At 40.1% G+C, this 17,788-nt stretch overlaps 1 protein-coding gene across 1 annotated transcript; it reads right to left on the bottom strand.

Moving 5' to 3' along the window:
- Nucleotides 1-447: 447 nt before the first annotated feature.
- Nucleotides 448-9,883, bottom strand: LOC113023100 (acidic mammalian chitinase-like). Its single transcript, XM_026169197.2, has 12 exons — nucleotides 9,569-9,883; nucleotides 9,199-9,287; nucleotides 7,503-7,532; nucleotides 7,177-7,381; nucleotides 4,818-4,874; nucleotides 4,563-4,728; nucleotides 3,966-4,090; nucleotides 3,694-3,817; nucleotides 2,020-2,202; nucleotides 1,731-1,847; nucleotides 1,482-1,608; nucleotides 448-1,387 (listed from the first exon to the last, which is right to left on the bottom strand). Exons 2-12 carry the CDS (start codon nucleotides 9,215-9,217, stop codon nucleotides 1,179-1,181), a joined length of 1,362 nt encoding a protein of 453 aa, XP_026024982.1. The 5' UTR covers nucleotides 9,218-9,287; nucleotides 9,569-9,883; the 3' UTR covers nucleotides 448-1,178.
- Nucleotides 9,884-17,788: the final 7,905 nt, after the last annotated feature.

Below are 17,788 nucleotides of genomic sequence, written 5' to 3'. Positions count from 1 at the left end.
GCCTGACAGAAGGATAGCCAGTCCTCTCCTTCGTCCAGGCACTTGGTATTTTTCAAGCTTCTCATGCTCCTCCTTCCTGATAGCGATATTACTTGACTTAGCTACATCTACCACTACAGCCATCTTCTTTTGCTTGTCGACCGCTAATATGTTCAGTTGGTTAGCCATTGTCTATCTTTATACGTAAGTCAAGCACCCTGGGGGTTGTCTCTCATTTTTTGACTTTGGGAGTGGCAATGTCATACTCGGCATGGATGTTCCTGTATACTATGCAGCTACTTCGTTATGGTGTTGCATGTATGCTCTGCCTGCTAGCAACTTGCAGCCTGCTGTTATGCACTGATTTCTCACAGAGGCATCTTTATATCGCCTGCATCTGGGGCTTGTCTGATACCAAAAGTAAATGGACAGTTGACTCAATGACATAATGAAGGAATTGCCCAAACCTGCCCATGAAATAGCCTTTATCAGTTAGTTAAGAAGATAAAGTCCTGGAGTTGATATAAGGTGCGGTGTCTGCATTTGGAAGGTTTTCTGTAAACAGACAAAAGAAGCTCTACATGTAGCTGAAACAAGCCATCCTTAAAACAAAAAAAAAATACATCTGACAAATTGCTACAATATTAGAAGTGGCAAAAACAGCTTGATGATACATCCTGGAAAAATGTTACATCCTGAGAAAGAAGGAAAGCGCAACACAAAAAGACCTGGACCTCCACAGAAGATAACAGAGGTGGATGATCACAGAATCATTTCCATGGTCAAGTGAAACCCCTTTACAACAGCCAACCAAGTGAACAACAAAAACTGATTGCTGCCTAAACCTAATAACTGACTGGGCCACCCTTTTAGCAGCAGCAACTGCAATCGAGGGGGGGTGCATCACTTTTTCAAACAGGGTCATGTACGTTTGTATTTTCCCCCTAATAATAATAAACAACCCTAAAAATGTTGAACATTTTGAACATTTGTTCAGCGATCTGAGACATTTGAGTGTGACAAACATACAAAAAAACAAATAGAAATCAAGAAGTGAACAATTTCTCACGCCACCGTATATTCTGTTCCTGCTAAAACCCAGGATGTTTTAGCATGAGCTGTGAAAAGATCTTACTGAAACATTACCGATTGCCTTAAACATTTATTATGTTGTGCTCTGTAGTTTATGTTTCTGTGGCTCAGGGCCAGTTGCAGCACTTGCAGGAGTCCCAGTAGATGAGGCCAGGCTGGCAGCGGTGCAGGTAGGTGTTTCCCTGGAAGCACTGGAAGAAGGTGGTTTTGTCAGCTGGGTTTTCATATAACCCATCAGGACGGCCACGGCAGAAGTCAGCACTTGGGTCCCTAGTGGTGGTAGGGCGTGGAGTGGTGGTGGGCTTTGGCGTAAAGCCTGCACAATGAGACATGAAAAAATATAAGTTGCACACAGCAAGAGATTTTTTAAAATCAAATCTAAGTTAGTGAAGCTAATTTACAGTAATTACCCATCAACATTCTGAGGTGGTTGATAAGAGGATATGTGCCAGCTGAGCAGAAGTATCCACTGAAGTCATCCATATCCAGAGTCCACACATGGGCGCCTCCCAGGTTGTTGGCAGTCATCCATTGAACCTACAGGACAGCAATATAAGGAAGCAAGAACTCTTAGAATAATTACAGGTACAATTCAATAGAGCACAACAAAAATGAATAAAAAGCATAGCTCTTCCTGTTTTTGCACAGAAATTCTTTACCTTGGAAGAATAGCTGCGCTTGTCATCATAGCCCAACCAGGAACTCCCATAGGTGGCATATGGAACCTCTTGTTCAGAGATCCACCCAACACTAGCAGTATTAATGAAGTCACAGATCTGATAAGAGGGACACATAGACCTACATCAGATAACAGTGAATTTGTGATAGTGATACTCTATAGCTGTATATAATTGCCCACAGATGTTAGTCAAGGGTAATAATAGATATTTTGAGGAATAGATGACTTTTAGCATATACCAATCAGAGCTTTTTAAGAACCTTTTGTACCTCATAGAAGGCCCAGAATCCAGCAGTTTGAGTGTAGGGTCCAGGGTCTGCAGGGCCATTAGCTGGTGCTCCCAGGCCATTTGCCCCACTGCTAAGACGGTAGGTTCTTCCATAAGTAGGGAAACCTAGCAGCAGCTTTCCAGATGGTGCTCCCAGGGATATCCAATAGAATACAGAGGAGTTCTACAAAAAAAGAAAGGAAACTTCATTTCAACTGTAAATCTGTACCAAATTCTTCAGAATTTATTACTTCTTTACCAGCTTTACCTGTTTCTCTGAATCTCCTTTAGAGATCAGTTAGACAGAGAAGCTGTAAGACATACATATATTTTATATATATATATATTTTTTTTCTTGATTCTGTCCACGAAACACTTTCATAGCAGTTTCCACAAGCACTGCATCTGTACGTCCCCAGTCTCTTCCTTACCACTCTTCTATGAACTCTGTTCTTCAACTTCCACAATTTAATCATTGGCACTACCTTCACCTGTTTCCTCTTCATCTCAAAGTCATCTTATACAACGCTATCTAGTTCTGCCTGGCTAAGGCAGATAGGACACCACTTTGCAGTGTCCTATCTCTTTCTGTAACTTCTGTATAAGATGCAGTCCACCTTTATACACCTTCCTCCACTCATATGCCACCTTATGTTCCTCCCTCTTCTTGTTATACATGTTCCCTACAGCCATTTACATCCTTTTTGCAAGACTGACTGCCATCTGTCCTTCTACATTTCTCTCCTTAACATCATACCTACCCAACACCTACTCATCACCTTGTCCCCTTCACCTACATTTCAACTGAAGTCTGCTCCAATCGCCACTTTCTCCCCCGAGGGGGCATACTCTACCACTTCATCCAGCTTGCTACAGAATTCCTCTTTCCTTAATCATTAATCGAATCTAGTTTAGTTCTAGTTGGACTTCAGTGCAGCAATCGGTAGCACCGACCACAATATTTTACTAAGAGATTAGAACATACCATTAAAGGAACTGTGACGCAGTAATTCAAATCATATCTATCTGAAAGCAAACGAAAAAAACAAACAAACAAACAAAAGGTTTTTAGTGGCCTAATCAAAGTCAGGCCTTAAATCCAAATGACCCACAAATGTGGCTGAATTACAACAATTCTTTAAAGAGTAGGCTGACCTGGGCCTCCAGGTGAAAGAGTCATTTCTAGTTACTGCAAATGCTGGAGTGCAGTTTTGGCTGCACAATCAGGTGTTAGGTTTAGAGAGCAGTTACTTTTTTCAGGTAGGTTTCGATAGCTTTTTTCTCTGAATGAATGAAATCATCATTTTAAAACTATGTCTTGTATTTACTCTGATTATCTTTGTATAATTATAACATTTGTTCTCATAATCCGAAACAGTTAAGTGTGACAAATGTGAAAAAAAAACATGTTGCCATTCAGTTGTGTATTACTGTGCTACTTTGTGTTTCTGTGAGACTGTCTAGCACTAGTACTACAAAATGTTGGTACTGGTCACTAAGTGCAGCAGTACTGTACTTAGTGTTTCCAGTTTTTTCTCATCAGTATGAAAAATCCTTTTTTAATTTCACATTTAAAAATGTTTTTTTTTTTTACAGTTATTATGAAATCAGTATTCATTATTATTCATCCACATGAACACAGTGAAAGATGTAGATGTGTTGGTGTGTTTCTTACTATATTGTAATGAATTTGTGAACCAGGGTCCGCAGAGCTACTGTAAAGAGGGCTGTTGTGTCCAGTTACTGCCTCCCAGTGTCCGTGGAAGTCATAGGTCATGATGTTGATGAAGTCAAAGTGTCTGTTGGGTTTTTATTGAACAGTAAATGTAAAATGGGGTTTTGTGTCATTTGAAATGAGTAATAGTGATATATCTATTTCAGTACACGACACCTACTTTATGGATTGGTGTTACTTTGTTGAAAATGCGCATACATGCTTAAACTTACGGTGCAATCTTGTTAACTTCGTATGCTCTGTCAATGGTCTGACGGATTCCAGCAACACTGGCCGACAGCAGCAGCTGACTCCTCCCGCTGTCTTTTGCATCATCCTCAAAGGCTTTGGCCAGCTCCTATAGACACACCAAACTAAAGCAACTTAGATCCAGTTAGTTTCATCGGTCACACCCTGGCATCATTAACAACAGAGGAGTTGAATCAAGAAACCGTATCTAATGCCATTAGGTATATCAGTAGCACAAACAGACCAAATACTGTAATATGATCATGTATTGATAGATTTTAATGTGTCCGCACTGTGCTAGTCTACTGCATTAAAAGAAACAAACATGCAGTATGGCCTGGGCCACATTTTATTTAATGTCTTTGTGAGGTTTACTATATGGGCCCTACATAAAGGTATATAGACTCTATTTTAACAGGATTGGCTGACTTTTCTGGTAACAAAATTGCAATGCACTAGTTAATGACAGATAACATATAATAACATTTAAGAAGGATAAACATTACAATACAAAAATAATACACCATTATAATACATTAGTATTGTATTGAAAATTTAAGGACAATGTGAGCTGTGTTTACCGTGACCAGTAGAGTAAATTTCTCTTTGTCCCCCACTGGGCTGCCATTGTGTCCAGGATATTCCCAGTCCAGGTTTAGCCCATCAAAATTATGGGTGTGAAGGAAACTGATAACAGAACTGATGAAGGCTGCACGACTCTCAGGTCTGGCAACCATAGCAATGAATCTGGTGCAATGCAGGGAAAAAGAACCGTAATAAAGGAAGGTTTTTGAAATAGATACGAAAATATGAGAACTGGTGTAGATGGAACTCACGGGCTGACTCCATTGACCGTTCCTCCAACAGTCAGCAGAGTCTTCAAAGCAGGGTTGCTGGTAATAGAGAGGCAGAGAAAAGACAGGACCTTAAATAATTCAAGAACACTTTACCCCCATTTATACTCCCGATGACTGTGTATTTCACAGCCATGGGTTGCCTGGAGAATTAAAAATGGCTTATGTCATACAGTTATATATATATAATATTCTTAGCTATAATTTTATTTTATTTTTTGCTCAACATTTTAATGAGATCTGAAAAAGGATTCTGCACATAACAGAATCCTGAACAATCCACCGAAAAGGGCAGAAGCAGGTTGGAAGCCCTGGCTGGTTGCAGTAGGACTGGGTGATAATTATAGAGGTTTTCTGATGCATTTAGATGGTACACCATGATAATGATAAATATTGTGGTAGCTCCATTTAGATAAAATTGAATGGGAAAATCTGTTTTTGCTCCATTTGGTGGTTAAATACCTGATAAATACAGATGCTGCTTTAACACACTGATGCTCACATTCTGTCATATTGCCAGTATGTCCAGCTCAATTACTTGCTTTCTACAAATAGATCCTACTGTAATCCAAGCTTTTTGTTGCACACTTTTTCTCTGCCATCCTTTTGAAATCTTAGCACCACTTAATAGCTAACTCGGATTGTAACTTAACTTTTGCCATAATCAAACTACTGACCTGATACTGATGCAAATGAAAAGAAAATCTGTCAAAAAGTGGCACTGAGGCTTGATGTTTCTGGGTCGAGGGTTCTAATTTGTCACTGGTTTGACCTTTGCTTGATGTTCTTCATCCAAAAACATGCTCATGTGTAGTTTAAGATCCTGGAAAGACTCCTTTGTTTATTATAAGTTATTTACTTTCATCCTAATTATTTCTAAATAATGAAAAAATGTTGGGATGGGATTAGAGATCACAGATACAGTCATGGTGAAAAAAATGCACTTCTGTTTCTTCTAAGGTTTGACATATTTGGACATAATAAAAAAAATTCTCTTAACAGGTGTTAAAATTGGATGAACACAACATGAGATTAACAACAACACTTCACATATTACACCATATCATCATATAAAACACAAAAAATCTGAGCCAAAGTGCAGAAGTGGTGTGTGAAAACTAGGTGCACTCCAGGATTTAGCAATAACTGCATGATGTCATCAGTCTCTCACATTATTGTGGACTAATTTTGGCTCTTATTCACTATTTCTTTGCAACTTTGCATGAATTCATTGAGGTTGCGAGTGTTTACGCACAGCTTTCTTAACCTTTTGAATTCCAGGGCTATTCTGAGGCTCCTGCTTGAAGATGACATGCCCAAAAAGCACTTTGAGCGCTCTGGGAGAGTAGATAAGGACCACAGAAGAATCAGTACATTTACCTTAAATGAACTGATTAAGTCTCACCAAAAAGAATCAAAATATGGACATTACCTGCAGAAAGATCAATGCTACTGAAATGAAACAGAGCAATGTTGCAGAGGTTTAATTAAATATATATCTAGTGTTTTGCAATTTGGTACAAATGGTACCATCTATGAAAGTGGAAAGTTCTTAGGTATTGAATAGCAGTTATTGGTGATCATAGAAACGGTTTGTGAGGTTTTACCTGAGATTGTAACGTTTCTGTGGATACCATACATGTCTACATTTAAACAACAGACCTGGTGGCACAGCCCATGAAAGCAAATGTTCCCTCTCTGCTCCCAGTACCAGGGGCATCAGGGTTCAACAGGTTAAGGTCCGGCACAGAACTGTAATCAGGTTGAAGTCTAATCTTTGAAAAGCTGATAGAGCACCATTCAACCATTCTGTTGTAGACTTGCCTTCGTGCTTCATAATTGACTGTATAATGCTACATAGTGGAGTTCATGGTTGACACAATGACCAGGTAACCAGAATCTGTGGCTGCAAAACAAGCCCAGATTATCACCCCTCTACCTCATACCAACTGTCAAGCATGGCTGAGCTTGGTCTTTGTACTAATACGCTAAAATGCTTTTGTCAAACGTGGCGCCATGCATTTTGGCCAGACATTTGCACTTTGGTCTTGTCTGTTCAGAGAACAATGATCAAGAAGTTGTGGTTTGTTCAGATGCTGTTTTGCTGAGCTAAGTCATGCTTCCATTTTTGTTTTACAGAGAAGAGGTTTCTTATTTCTCCTCACCCAACCAAACAACCATACTTTTGATTTGCAATTACTCACCTGCCTCCAACTCAGCCTATCTCTTCTGTAACATCAACCATCTCTTAAAGTGGGTCTACTTTCTCTTTACTGTGACTGTCGTAGTTGTCTAAATTAACATTGGTGCCCAGTCTGACTCTATGACTGAGCAAACTCACACATTCTTGAGGCTGTTGAGGCTGCTGTACAGCTGCGGATCATTCCACTCAACGGGGCTGATCTGGTTGAAGCTGTTAATGGTGGCCAGAGTGTAGATGACATGGGTGCACAGGAAGGGATCGATGTTGTCTGGAGTGAATTTGCCAGCACTTGGTCTGTACTGGGCCCAGTTGGTCATATGACACACCAGCTTACTAGATGAAACTGAAGGAAGACACATTCGGTTTTCTCTGTAACCATCATGGTGATGAGATGACTCGATCACTAAATACAAATCAGAAACTTTATTGTCATTGTCACGAGAACAACGAAATGAAATACTTACCATTATGTAGAATGAATAGAATGCCCAGAGCTGAGAAAGAGATGGAAAAAAGTAAATCAGGTTACCTAGAAACTATAAAACTTAGAGACAACATAGAATACAGAAGATCATGTCACAAACTCCATCCATCATTTTTCTGCTGCCTAATCGTGTCAAGGTTGCAGCAGTCTAAGTAGCAGTACAAGCTGAGATGCCAGGACCTCTCCCTTCCCTGTCACTTCCTCCAGCTCTGTGTGGGAACACCGAGGCTTGTCAAGGGAGCTGACAGATTTAATCTCTCCAGCATACCCAGGGTCTGTCCTGAAGCCTAGATTCCTGCAACACCTCACCTAGGAGACACCAAATAGGCATCCTAATCAGACGCCTAAATAACTTCAATTTGCTCATTTTCATGTGGGTGTCATGATCCTGGGCCATGTTGGCCCAGCATTCTTAGTTTTCATGTATTTTTGTATTTTGTTCTTTATTTAGGCCATGGGTCCTGGGTTGCTCTGTTAAGTTGTTCCTTATTTGATTTCCCCTGTGTATCTGTGAGCCCTCGTCTCCCCTCCTTGTGTTTTATTCCATGTTTCCCCAGCCTGCTATGCCTGTGCTCTCCTGTCTCTCTCTCTCCTCCTGTCTGCACCTCTGTGTACTTCCTGTTTTACTTTGACAGTCTCCCGTCAGTGGTGTGTTACTCCTGCCGTGTCTTGTTATGATTATCTGTGTCAGCTGTTTCCTGTGTGCTCCCACTTCCCTCGTTAACCCTCTGTGTATTTATGTGCATGTCTCCCTCAGTTCGGTTTCGCGTCGTCAACGTCTCCTCCCCGAACCTCTGTGCTTTTCTGTGTTCCCTCGGTCCTCAGTTAGCATTCCCAGTTTAGTTCTGTTTCTTTGTGAAGCCTGCAATAAAGCAGTGATTTTGAGTTCAGCTTTTTGTCTCCGTGAGTTTTGCGTTTGGGTCCTCATCTGCCTCCACACAGCCAGTTCATGACAGTGGGGGACTAGGGACTCTACTCTGAGCCCCTCCCGAAAGGCCTCCAAGGTCCACACCCTATCTCCACGGTTGAGGTCAGACACCCAATGGAGGAAGTCTATTTATGTCACATTTTTAACTCTTTCTTTGAGGCAGTTTTACTCACGGACAGAGTTGAGAATAGGAATGTAGCCTGACCAGTAAAATGAACACCATCGCTTTCATGCCCATCTGTCTCTGCCTCACAACAAACATGAACCACTGCCAATGCCAGACCAATACGCGTCTCAATTTCCCACCTTGAGAAACTCATCCACCCCAGGGGGCCTGCCACCGAACCCCCCCCCACACACAATTTTGTTCAGTTATGGCTGACCAGACCCAAACTAAACTTATCTTGTAATACTTGTCAGCTGCCTCCAGTCTAATAACAGGATACTGTTGGAATACTGCGCTCCGAGTCACACTCCTCAGTCTTTATGTTATTGTCCTGAGCAGGAAAATGAAGTCCTCAGCTAGGACACCTTCCACCAGCTCATGTTGGGACTACAAACAGGGGTCATACTCTGAACTGTTCAGCACATAAAATAGTCAAATGTGGTTTGTTTCAGCCAAACCATATTTAACCTGTACCTCTCAAACTACTAACTTCTCCTTATGCTCTACTTCTGAATAAATAAACAAAGGACAACTATTGTATAAATGGATGAATAAATGAATGTAATATTTAATGAAATTTACCTATGAGGAGTTTCCCCATGTTGCTTTCAGGTTCCACGGGTTTCCTTTCGTAGAAGTGAACTTCCAAATGAGTGAATCAGTTTCATTCACTGGCACACAAGTAACAAAATCAGACTTTAAGTGCTGTCACAGAAACATTTTTCGCTAATTAACTAGCTAAGCTTCACTTGAGCAAAATCTTACAGACTGCGTTTTACAAACGGACAAAACTTAGATTAAACTTTGATGCACTTGTAACAATTAATTATTAAAACATACATAATAAAAAAACCTAATAACTAATTTATCTTTAATTTTAGGCTTACATGTAGCTACTATAAAATGCACTACAAGCAACCAAACCAGACAAAAACAATGATGATCTCATTACCGTTTGACAAGAAGAACTGAAGCAGATTTGAGAGCTTGTTTGAGTGGGTCAGATTTATATCATCCTAATGACTAATAGAAGGTGTCAAAGTGCAGCTGATAAGAGCTCAGAGTGGTGGGAGTCTGATGTGCCTAATAATCCCCCACCCCCACCCCCTTCTAGTAAGACCTGCCAAGCCCAGTTAAGAATTTGACCCAATTAGATAAGTAACTGATATCACAATGATAACTTGCCCTACAGTTTATTACAAACTGTAGGGCCTTGACCCATTGTTGTGATCTGTACGCTCGAGTGGGATGGCCTTCGTTGTCCTCCAGGAGGTTTGCTCACTGGTGCATCTTTATTTATAAGGCCCTGCTTGGACAAATGCCCACCTACATTTGCGATCTGCTCACACGGAGAAGTACTGTTTCTTACAGCCTGCGTTCAAGCGATCTTTTATTGCTCAATGTTCCATTTGCCAGAACTGAACTGGGAAAGAGGGCTTTTACTTATGCTGCCCCTTTCACATGGAACATGATGCAAAAAGACTGGAAGATAGCAGATCTTATTTCATTAAATGCTTTTAAGTCCAGATTGAGAGAGCCAGAGAAAAATGTTTTTAAAATGTAATTGTTATTTATAATATGTATGTAACTTTGTAATTTCAACGTGTTGTCACCTCTTGGCCAGGACTCCCTTGCAAAAGAGGTTTTTAATCTCAATGGGACTTTTCCTGGTTAAATAAAGGTTAATAATAATAATAATAAACTGTAATCAGCTTTTACTTAGTCACTGGAATTTACCAATGATCATCAAACAAACCCTACAATAATACACTGCTCTATTATTGTAGAAGTACAGTGACTTGAGGCAACTTTTGTTTGAATTGAATTCAAAACTATTAGCTTTCATCTCCGGGTGAGCATGAATATCCACAGCAAAGACATGAGAGCTGTAGTTACACATTACAAATTAATTCAAAGTAGAGTTAAAACAAGGATAGATTTATATTAAAAGTCACAAAATACAGCTATATCCAGCTGTATATAAAGTAACTACATACAGTACAGTTAGCTATCCTTAACCTTTAAGCAAGCAGCCTAAATATGAATTTCTTAAATGTTTGAGCAGCAGTGGACTATGCATGGAATGCAATCACTGGAATCTGCTTTGTGTTGACGTTTTTCCTTGTGTATGTCACTAATCAGGCACAACATTAAAAATATCTGCTTAGTGATCTATAGGTCTGTCACTAAAACAATTCTGATCAGATGATTATCAGAACTGAATCTTTCACAGCAGAACACTGCACAGTAACAAGATGCTAATCTACATCTATCATGTTATCGGATGATCGTGGCTCAAGAGTTGGGAGTTCGCCTTGTAATCGGAAGGTTGCCGGTTCGAGCCCCGGCTTGGACAGTCTCGGTCGTTGTGTCCTTGGGCGAGACACTTCACCCGTTGCCTACTGGTGGTGGTCAGAGGGCCCGTTGGCGCCAGTGTCCGGCAGCCTCGCCTCTGTCAGTGCGCCCCAGGGCAGCTGTGGCTACAATGTAGCTTGCCATCACCAGTGTGTGAATGTGTGTGTGAATGGGTGGATGACTGGATATGTAAAGCGCTTTGGGGTCCTTAGGGACTAGTAAAGCGCTATATAAATACAGGCCATTTACCATGTTATATCACACCATATTTCATTATTAGTTAGCAGAATTTACTGTTATTAATTCACAAAGATACAATATACGCTGATTACAGTTAGCATTGCAATATCAGTTACTAATCTGATTGGTCAAATTCTTAACTGGATTTGTAAGATCTTACAAAGAGTTGGGGTGGGACTGATGGGAATCCAGTCTGAACTCTTATCACCTGCACTTTGACATTGACATTGAGATGATAGAAATGTGACCACATCAAACAAGCCCTGAAGTCTGCACAACTTTAAAACCACTGATCATCTTGTTACAGTTTGTGTTCTGTTGTGAAAAATTCTGACAATCATCTGATCAACATCATCTTAGTCTCACAAAGCAGATCTATACAATAATACGCAGGTGGTTTTAAGGTTGTGCCACAAGCGAAGGGTCACTGAATGTCAGTGAAAAGTAGATCCCAGTGATCACCATTACTAAGAACATTACCTCAATGTAGAGTCAACTACTGCTACACATCAAATATTTATAAAATTAATATTTAGACAACTTGTTTAAAGGTTAAGGATAGCTAACCATGGCTGCATGTAGTTACTTTATATACAGCTGGATATAGTTGTATTTTAGCTTGTATTTTTAGTACAAATCTATCCTTGTTCAGAAACCTACTTTGAATGAGTTTGTAATGTGTAATTACACCTCTCCTTTGTTTGCTGTGGATATTCATGCTTACCTGGGAATGAATGCTAGTAGTTTTGAATTCAATTCGACTCAACTATATAGTATAGCCAAACACTCACCTTTACCTAAATAAATTTTTTTTATAAAAATGAATTAAAACTGTAGCTCAGGTGGGAGAGCAGGTCAGCCACTAATCAGAAGGTCGGTGGTTTGATCTCAGGCTGCCTCCTGCATGCCAAATATCCTTGGGCAAGATACTAACCCCGTGTTTGCCTACTGGTGGTGGTCAGAGGGCCCGGTGGTGCCAGTGTCCGGCAGCCTCGCCTCTGTCAGTGCACCCCAGGGTGGCTGTAGCTACAATGTAGCTGCCATCACCTGTGTGTGAATGTGTGTGTGAATGGGTGGATGACTGAATGTAGTGTAAAGCGCTTTGGGGTCCTTTGGGACTAGAAAAGCGCTATACAAATGCAGGCTATTTACCATTTACCATTTTAAAACTGATAATACAATCTGGGGTGTGTGATATTACTCATTACTGCTCTTGTATTTAAGTTGGCAGGTTTGGTCACACATTGGCCTTAACACACTGGGTAGCATTAGCAATTTATAACAGCTGGTGTTGGGTTTGTTTTGTTTTCAAGGAAATGCATGACTTTTCTCCTGTATCTCAATTTGAGTGAATATTTAAGATTGGATCCATTGGATTCACCCAGGAATGGTTTAGGAGTGAGAAGGAACGATAAAGGAATAGTTCACTCAACAGAGCTCTGACTGTTTGTCAGCCTGGCTACAGTGCTGAAGAGAAACCTGGGGTTGTTCTTATTGTCTTCAATCAGTGATGAATAGTAAGATGTTCTGGCTTTGCAGAGGGCTTTCTTATGAAGCAGCAAACTATTTCTCCAGGCTAAATGATGATCCTCTAAATTTGTGACACGCCATTTCCTCTCCAGATTACGAGTCATCTGCTTTAGGCTACGTGTTTGAGAATTATACCACGGAGTCAGGTACTTCTGATCTGAGACCTTAGTTTTCACAGGAGCTACAGTATCCAGAGTCGTACGTAGTGAGGAGGTGAAATTATTAACAAGATGATCGACCTCTGTTGGAGTAGCGTTCAGATAGCTGCTCTGCTCTGTGTTGGTACAGGGCATTGAAGATGATAACAGTGGGTGGATTATATTCTTAAACTTAGTTACAGCGCTTTCAGAAAGACATCTACTTTGATAAAGTCTACTCTCCACCGCTGTGTAATCAATTATTGTAAATGTAAATGTTATCAGGAAATGATCAGACAGGAGAGGGTTTTCAAGAAACACTGTTAAATGTTTAGTTTCTATGCATATCTTAAAACAAGATCTAGAGTGTGATTAAAGTGGTGGGTGGGTTCTTTTACATTTTGAGAGAAACCAATTGAGTCTAATAACAGATTAAATGCCATGTTGAGGCTGTCATTCTTAGCATCTACATTAATGTTAAAATCACCCACAATGGGATGGCTGTAGCTCAGGTGGTAGAGCAGGTCAGCTACTAATCGGAAGGTTGGTGGTTCCATCCCAGTCTGCATGCCAAATATCCTTGAGCAAGATACTAACCCCATGTTTCTCTCCGATGTATACATCGGAGTATGAATGTGTATGAATGTTAGATAGGGAGCACTTAACAACTTAGTAAAAGTGAATGGGTGAATGAACAAGTTGCATAAAGTACTTTGAGTGCTCAGACAGAGTAGAAAACTGTTATATAAGAACCAGTCCATTTACCATACTAGAAAGAGAGAGCAGATTTCTCCTGTTTTGGCTTCCTGTTAAATATAGAATTCAGAATCCTGCTCGTCACATACAAGGTCTTAAATAATCAGGCCCCATCTTATCTTAATGACCTTGTAGTACCATATCACCCTATGAGAGCACTTCGCTCTCGCTCTGCAGGCCTACTTGTTGTTCCTAGAGTATTTAAAAGTAGAATGGGAGGCAGAGCCTTCAGTTTTCAGGCCCCTCTTCTGTGGAACCAGCTTCCAGTTTGGATTCGGGAGACAGACACTATCTCTACTTATAAGATAAGGCTTCAAACTTTCCTTTTTGCTAAAGCATATAGTTAGGGCTGGACCAGGTGACCCTGAATCCTCCCTTAGTTATGCTGCAATAGACGTAGGCTGCCGGGGATTCCCATGATGCATTGAGTTTTTCCTTTCCAGTCACCTTTCTCACTCACTATGTGTTAACAGACCTCTCTGCATTGAATCGTATCTGTTATTAACCTCTGTCTCTCTTCCACAGCATGTCTTTTATCCTGTCTTCCTTCTGTCTCCCCAACCAATCACAGCAGATGGCCCCGCCCCTCCCTGAGCCTGGTTCTGCTGGAGGTTTCTTCCTGTTAAAAGGGAGTTTTTCCTTCCCACTTTCGCCAAAGTGCTTGCTCATAGGGGGTCATATGATTTTCTCTGTATCTACTGTACAATATAAAGCACCTTGACGTGACTTTTGTTGTGATTTGGCGCTATATAAATAAAATTGAATTGAATTGTCTCAGCTGGTCACCATTCCCACCCAGGTCACGGTCAATGCAGGAGGTCATAGGTCATCATCATGCATTGATCATATATATACACAAATGTTCCTGAGCATTGCTCAAATATTGTTTCTGTTCCAGTTGGTTATAGTGACCATAATGTTGTAGGCTTGACCAAGAAAACGAAACCGTTGAAAACTGCACAAAAGATTATTTTTCACAGATAATACAAAAATTTCAAAGCAGACATGTATATTAATGACGTAAAGGAAATTCATTGGACTGACATCTGCCTTGAGCGTTACCCTGATATGGCATTATCTATGTTTATTGAAAACGTTTGCTACCTGGCTGACAAACATGCCCCCTTAAGAAGATGTACTGTTAAAAAGAACTACACGCCTTGGCTAGATAATGAACTTAAGGCTGCAATGTCAGAAAGGGATATAGCAAAAGTAAAAGCACATAAGTATGTCAGTCCACAAGAGTGGGCAAGATATCGCAAGTTAAGAAAAGCTAAGGACATAGCCAATTATTTTGTGAATTATTACAGCAATAAAATAACAAATTTAAAATCTAATATGAGCAGAGGCGATCCCACCTCATCACAGCGTCTTATACAGGATGTTATCATGAATAATAAGCAATGCCAATTTAAGTTTGAGGCCGTGAATGTGGAGATGGTAGAGCGCTTATTGATATCACTTCCTGACGATACATCCTCCGGCTCTGATAGCACAGACAGTAAACTGCTCAAAGTTACAGCCAAGTTTGTGTCCCTTCTTATATGTCACATATGTAATAGATCTTTGGCATGCAGCTCATTTCCATTGCAGTGGAAAGAATCAAAAATAATTCTCACACCTAAAAACAAGGATGACGTTTTTAATGGTGTCAATAGCAGACCTATTAGTCTGCTCCCCGTTCTAAGTGAAATTATGGAGAGGATTGTCTATGAACAAATTCAACATTACTTAAGAGAAAATCAGTTACTCGCTCAGTTTCAACATGCTTACAAACCTGGTCATTCCACCAGCTCAGCTCTCATTCATATGACAGATAACTATATAAACCTCTATATGATGGGAACTTGGTCGGGGTGGTATTCTTGGACTTTAGTGCTGCATTTGATAGACAAACTAAAATGTTATGGATTTTCACCAGCTGCTTTGTGCTGGGTGGAAAGTTATTTGTCTGGAAGAAGGCAAAGGGTTTATTATAATGGTTATTTCTCCGAGGGGTGTGAAATGTACTGTGGGGGCAAGGCAGCTGCCTCGGTCCACTTCTCTATTCAGTTTTCACAAAAGATCTGCCTTAAACTTTTATTTTGCTTAATTATATCATTAATTGTTTATATATTGCAGTTAGAGTATATTTTCAAAGGTTTATTTTCATGTTCATATACATGTCATCCTATTCTGGCAGCAATCATGATGCTAGGTGAAGAATGTTATTAGAATGGAGGAAGGAGGATGCTTTGCTGCAGTGAAATAAGAATCTTGCAAAAACACCATAAACATGTCACACATTAGTTTCTCTGCCAGCTTATCTGTCGGCACCAACAAAATTAATAAAAATATATCCCAATTATAATTCCACTCCAGCACTGTGGAGTACAGCGATGTTGGTTCCATTAGACTGAACTGATTAAAAAAAAATAAGGCCGGCTCTGCTAATGGGACACTTAAAGCTGTGGTGGAGAGGAGGGAGATAAACTGGTATCCATCATGGATATAATACTGAGCCACTAAATCTCTTCTAATATCTTCTCATGTGTTGTTTGACTATAAATTTTATGTCTGCATCTTCATCCTTTTCCTCCAAATCCCAACCTCACCTCAAGGTGCTTTATATTATAAGGTAAAGACTCTATAATAATACAGAGAAAACCCCAACAACCAGAAAGTCCCTAATGACAAAGTCCTTGGCAACAGAGGGAAGGAAAACTCCCTTTCAACAGCAGAACCAGGCTCAGGAAGGAGACATTTTAGTGTTCATTTCCTTTCTTTTAAGAAATACAGGAGAACGACTACCTTTTAAAAGATTTGTTTCATCAGCTGAAATTACAAGTTACAGTGCTGGACCTCCATGTGAGCCAACAGTCTGCTTCATAAAAAGGATGACCCTGTAAGCGGGCAATACAGTGTTATACCACAACAACAACAGGTATTATTACGACCATCTTCTCCTGGGAAATGACACGGCGGTCCTGCCGTCCCTGCCTGGATCTTCCCCTGCACTTCACCTCGTCTCACCTCTGCTCTGAAATAGGCAGGGAAAGAAAAACTCCTCACTCCCTAACCTTGGTCTCTTAATATCAGCTAGCAAGTCAAGCCTGTTGTTTCTACTTCTTATCCAAGTCTAGGACCTTCTGTTCAGACTCCCTAACTTTAACTAGTTATGATGTGTAAGCATGTTTACGGCTGCAACATGTCAGTCTCAATAATTCGATTCAATCGTAGCACTGAATTTATGCTTTTGACCTTTATTACACAGAGTGCCAACTCTTAATGAGGACAACTGCAAAGTGTATATAACAATAACAGAAAACGGCTTCATTTAATCACTTTATTCCTAACAAGAGAGCCTGAGATTAATAATAACAATAATAATAATTATAATAATAATAATAAGGTTAAATGCAAAGTGGTACCTTCCCATCGTGTCAAATCTGACGATTTACAACTTAAAATACTCATAAATATTGTGTTTTATATCCGATTGCCTCAAGGCCTTATGACATCCTCCACACTATGCACTTGAACATAAAACTGATGATTACCTCTTCATTGAATTTTGAGTGTTTTAATCAATCTTGTTACAGTGTTCTTGCTTTCCTGGTCAATGTTGACCGGGAACACTAAAGCAAGAGGTAGGAGGTGAACACAGGAGGGTTATATTGAGTGAAAACAGATGAGTGAAGAAGAAACATTCAGTGCATGGGAAGCCCCCACCAGCCTACACAGTTCAACTAAAGAATGACTCAGGGTCATCTGATCCAGCCCTAACTATATATTTTTTGTAATTAAAAAGGAAGACAAGAATGAAAGTGGAGTTTTGAAAAAAGAGGGGTTTAAATGTAATCGATTGAGACATTAGGATTCACGGGGGATAATCTGGAAGTGCTGCTAAGCCTGCACCTGGTCAACTTGTCAGAGAACTGTGTCAGAGCCGTCCCCTCTAGGTTGAGTTAAGGAGTTATTAACTTCTTCTCTACATCACACATGTTGACCAGAGGCTGCAAAGTACAGAGACATGCTTTACTTAAGCAGAAGTACAGACTCTGCGTTCAAAAAAGTTGAAGTACTGAAGCAATTTAAATCTGTAATTTAAAGTATTTCATTGAAGGACAATTTTCTATTTGTATGCAAACATAACTAAACATTATAATGATAAT

This window comes from Astatotilapia calliptera, chromosome 5 (genome assembly GCF_964374335.1).
Source record: "Astatotilapia calliptera chromosome 5, fAstCal68.1, whole genome shotgun sequence".
Taxonomy (NCBI): domain Eukaryota; kingdom Metazoa; phylum Chordata; class Actinopteri; order Cichliformes; family Cichlidae; genus Astatotilapia; species Astatotilapia calliptera.
Note: the sequence above shows the minus strand (reverse complement) of the source record. Positions and strands in the feature narration are given on the sequence as shown.

What these genes read in the sequence shown, in the direction of transcription:
- LOC113023100 (XM_026169197.2), bottom strand. An exon ending in TCTATTCATTCTACATAATG is followed by an intron (nt 7,382 to 7,502) that starts GTAAGTATTTCA and finishes GTCTTCCTTCAG; the next exon opens with TTTCATCTAGTAAGCTGGTG. An exon ending in CTCAACAGCCTCAAGAATGT is followed by an intron (nt 4,875 to 7,176) that starts GTGAGTTTGCTC and finishes CTCTATTACCAG; the next exon opens with CAACCCTGCTTTGAAGACTC.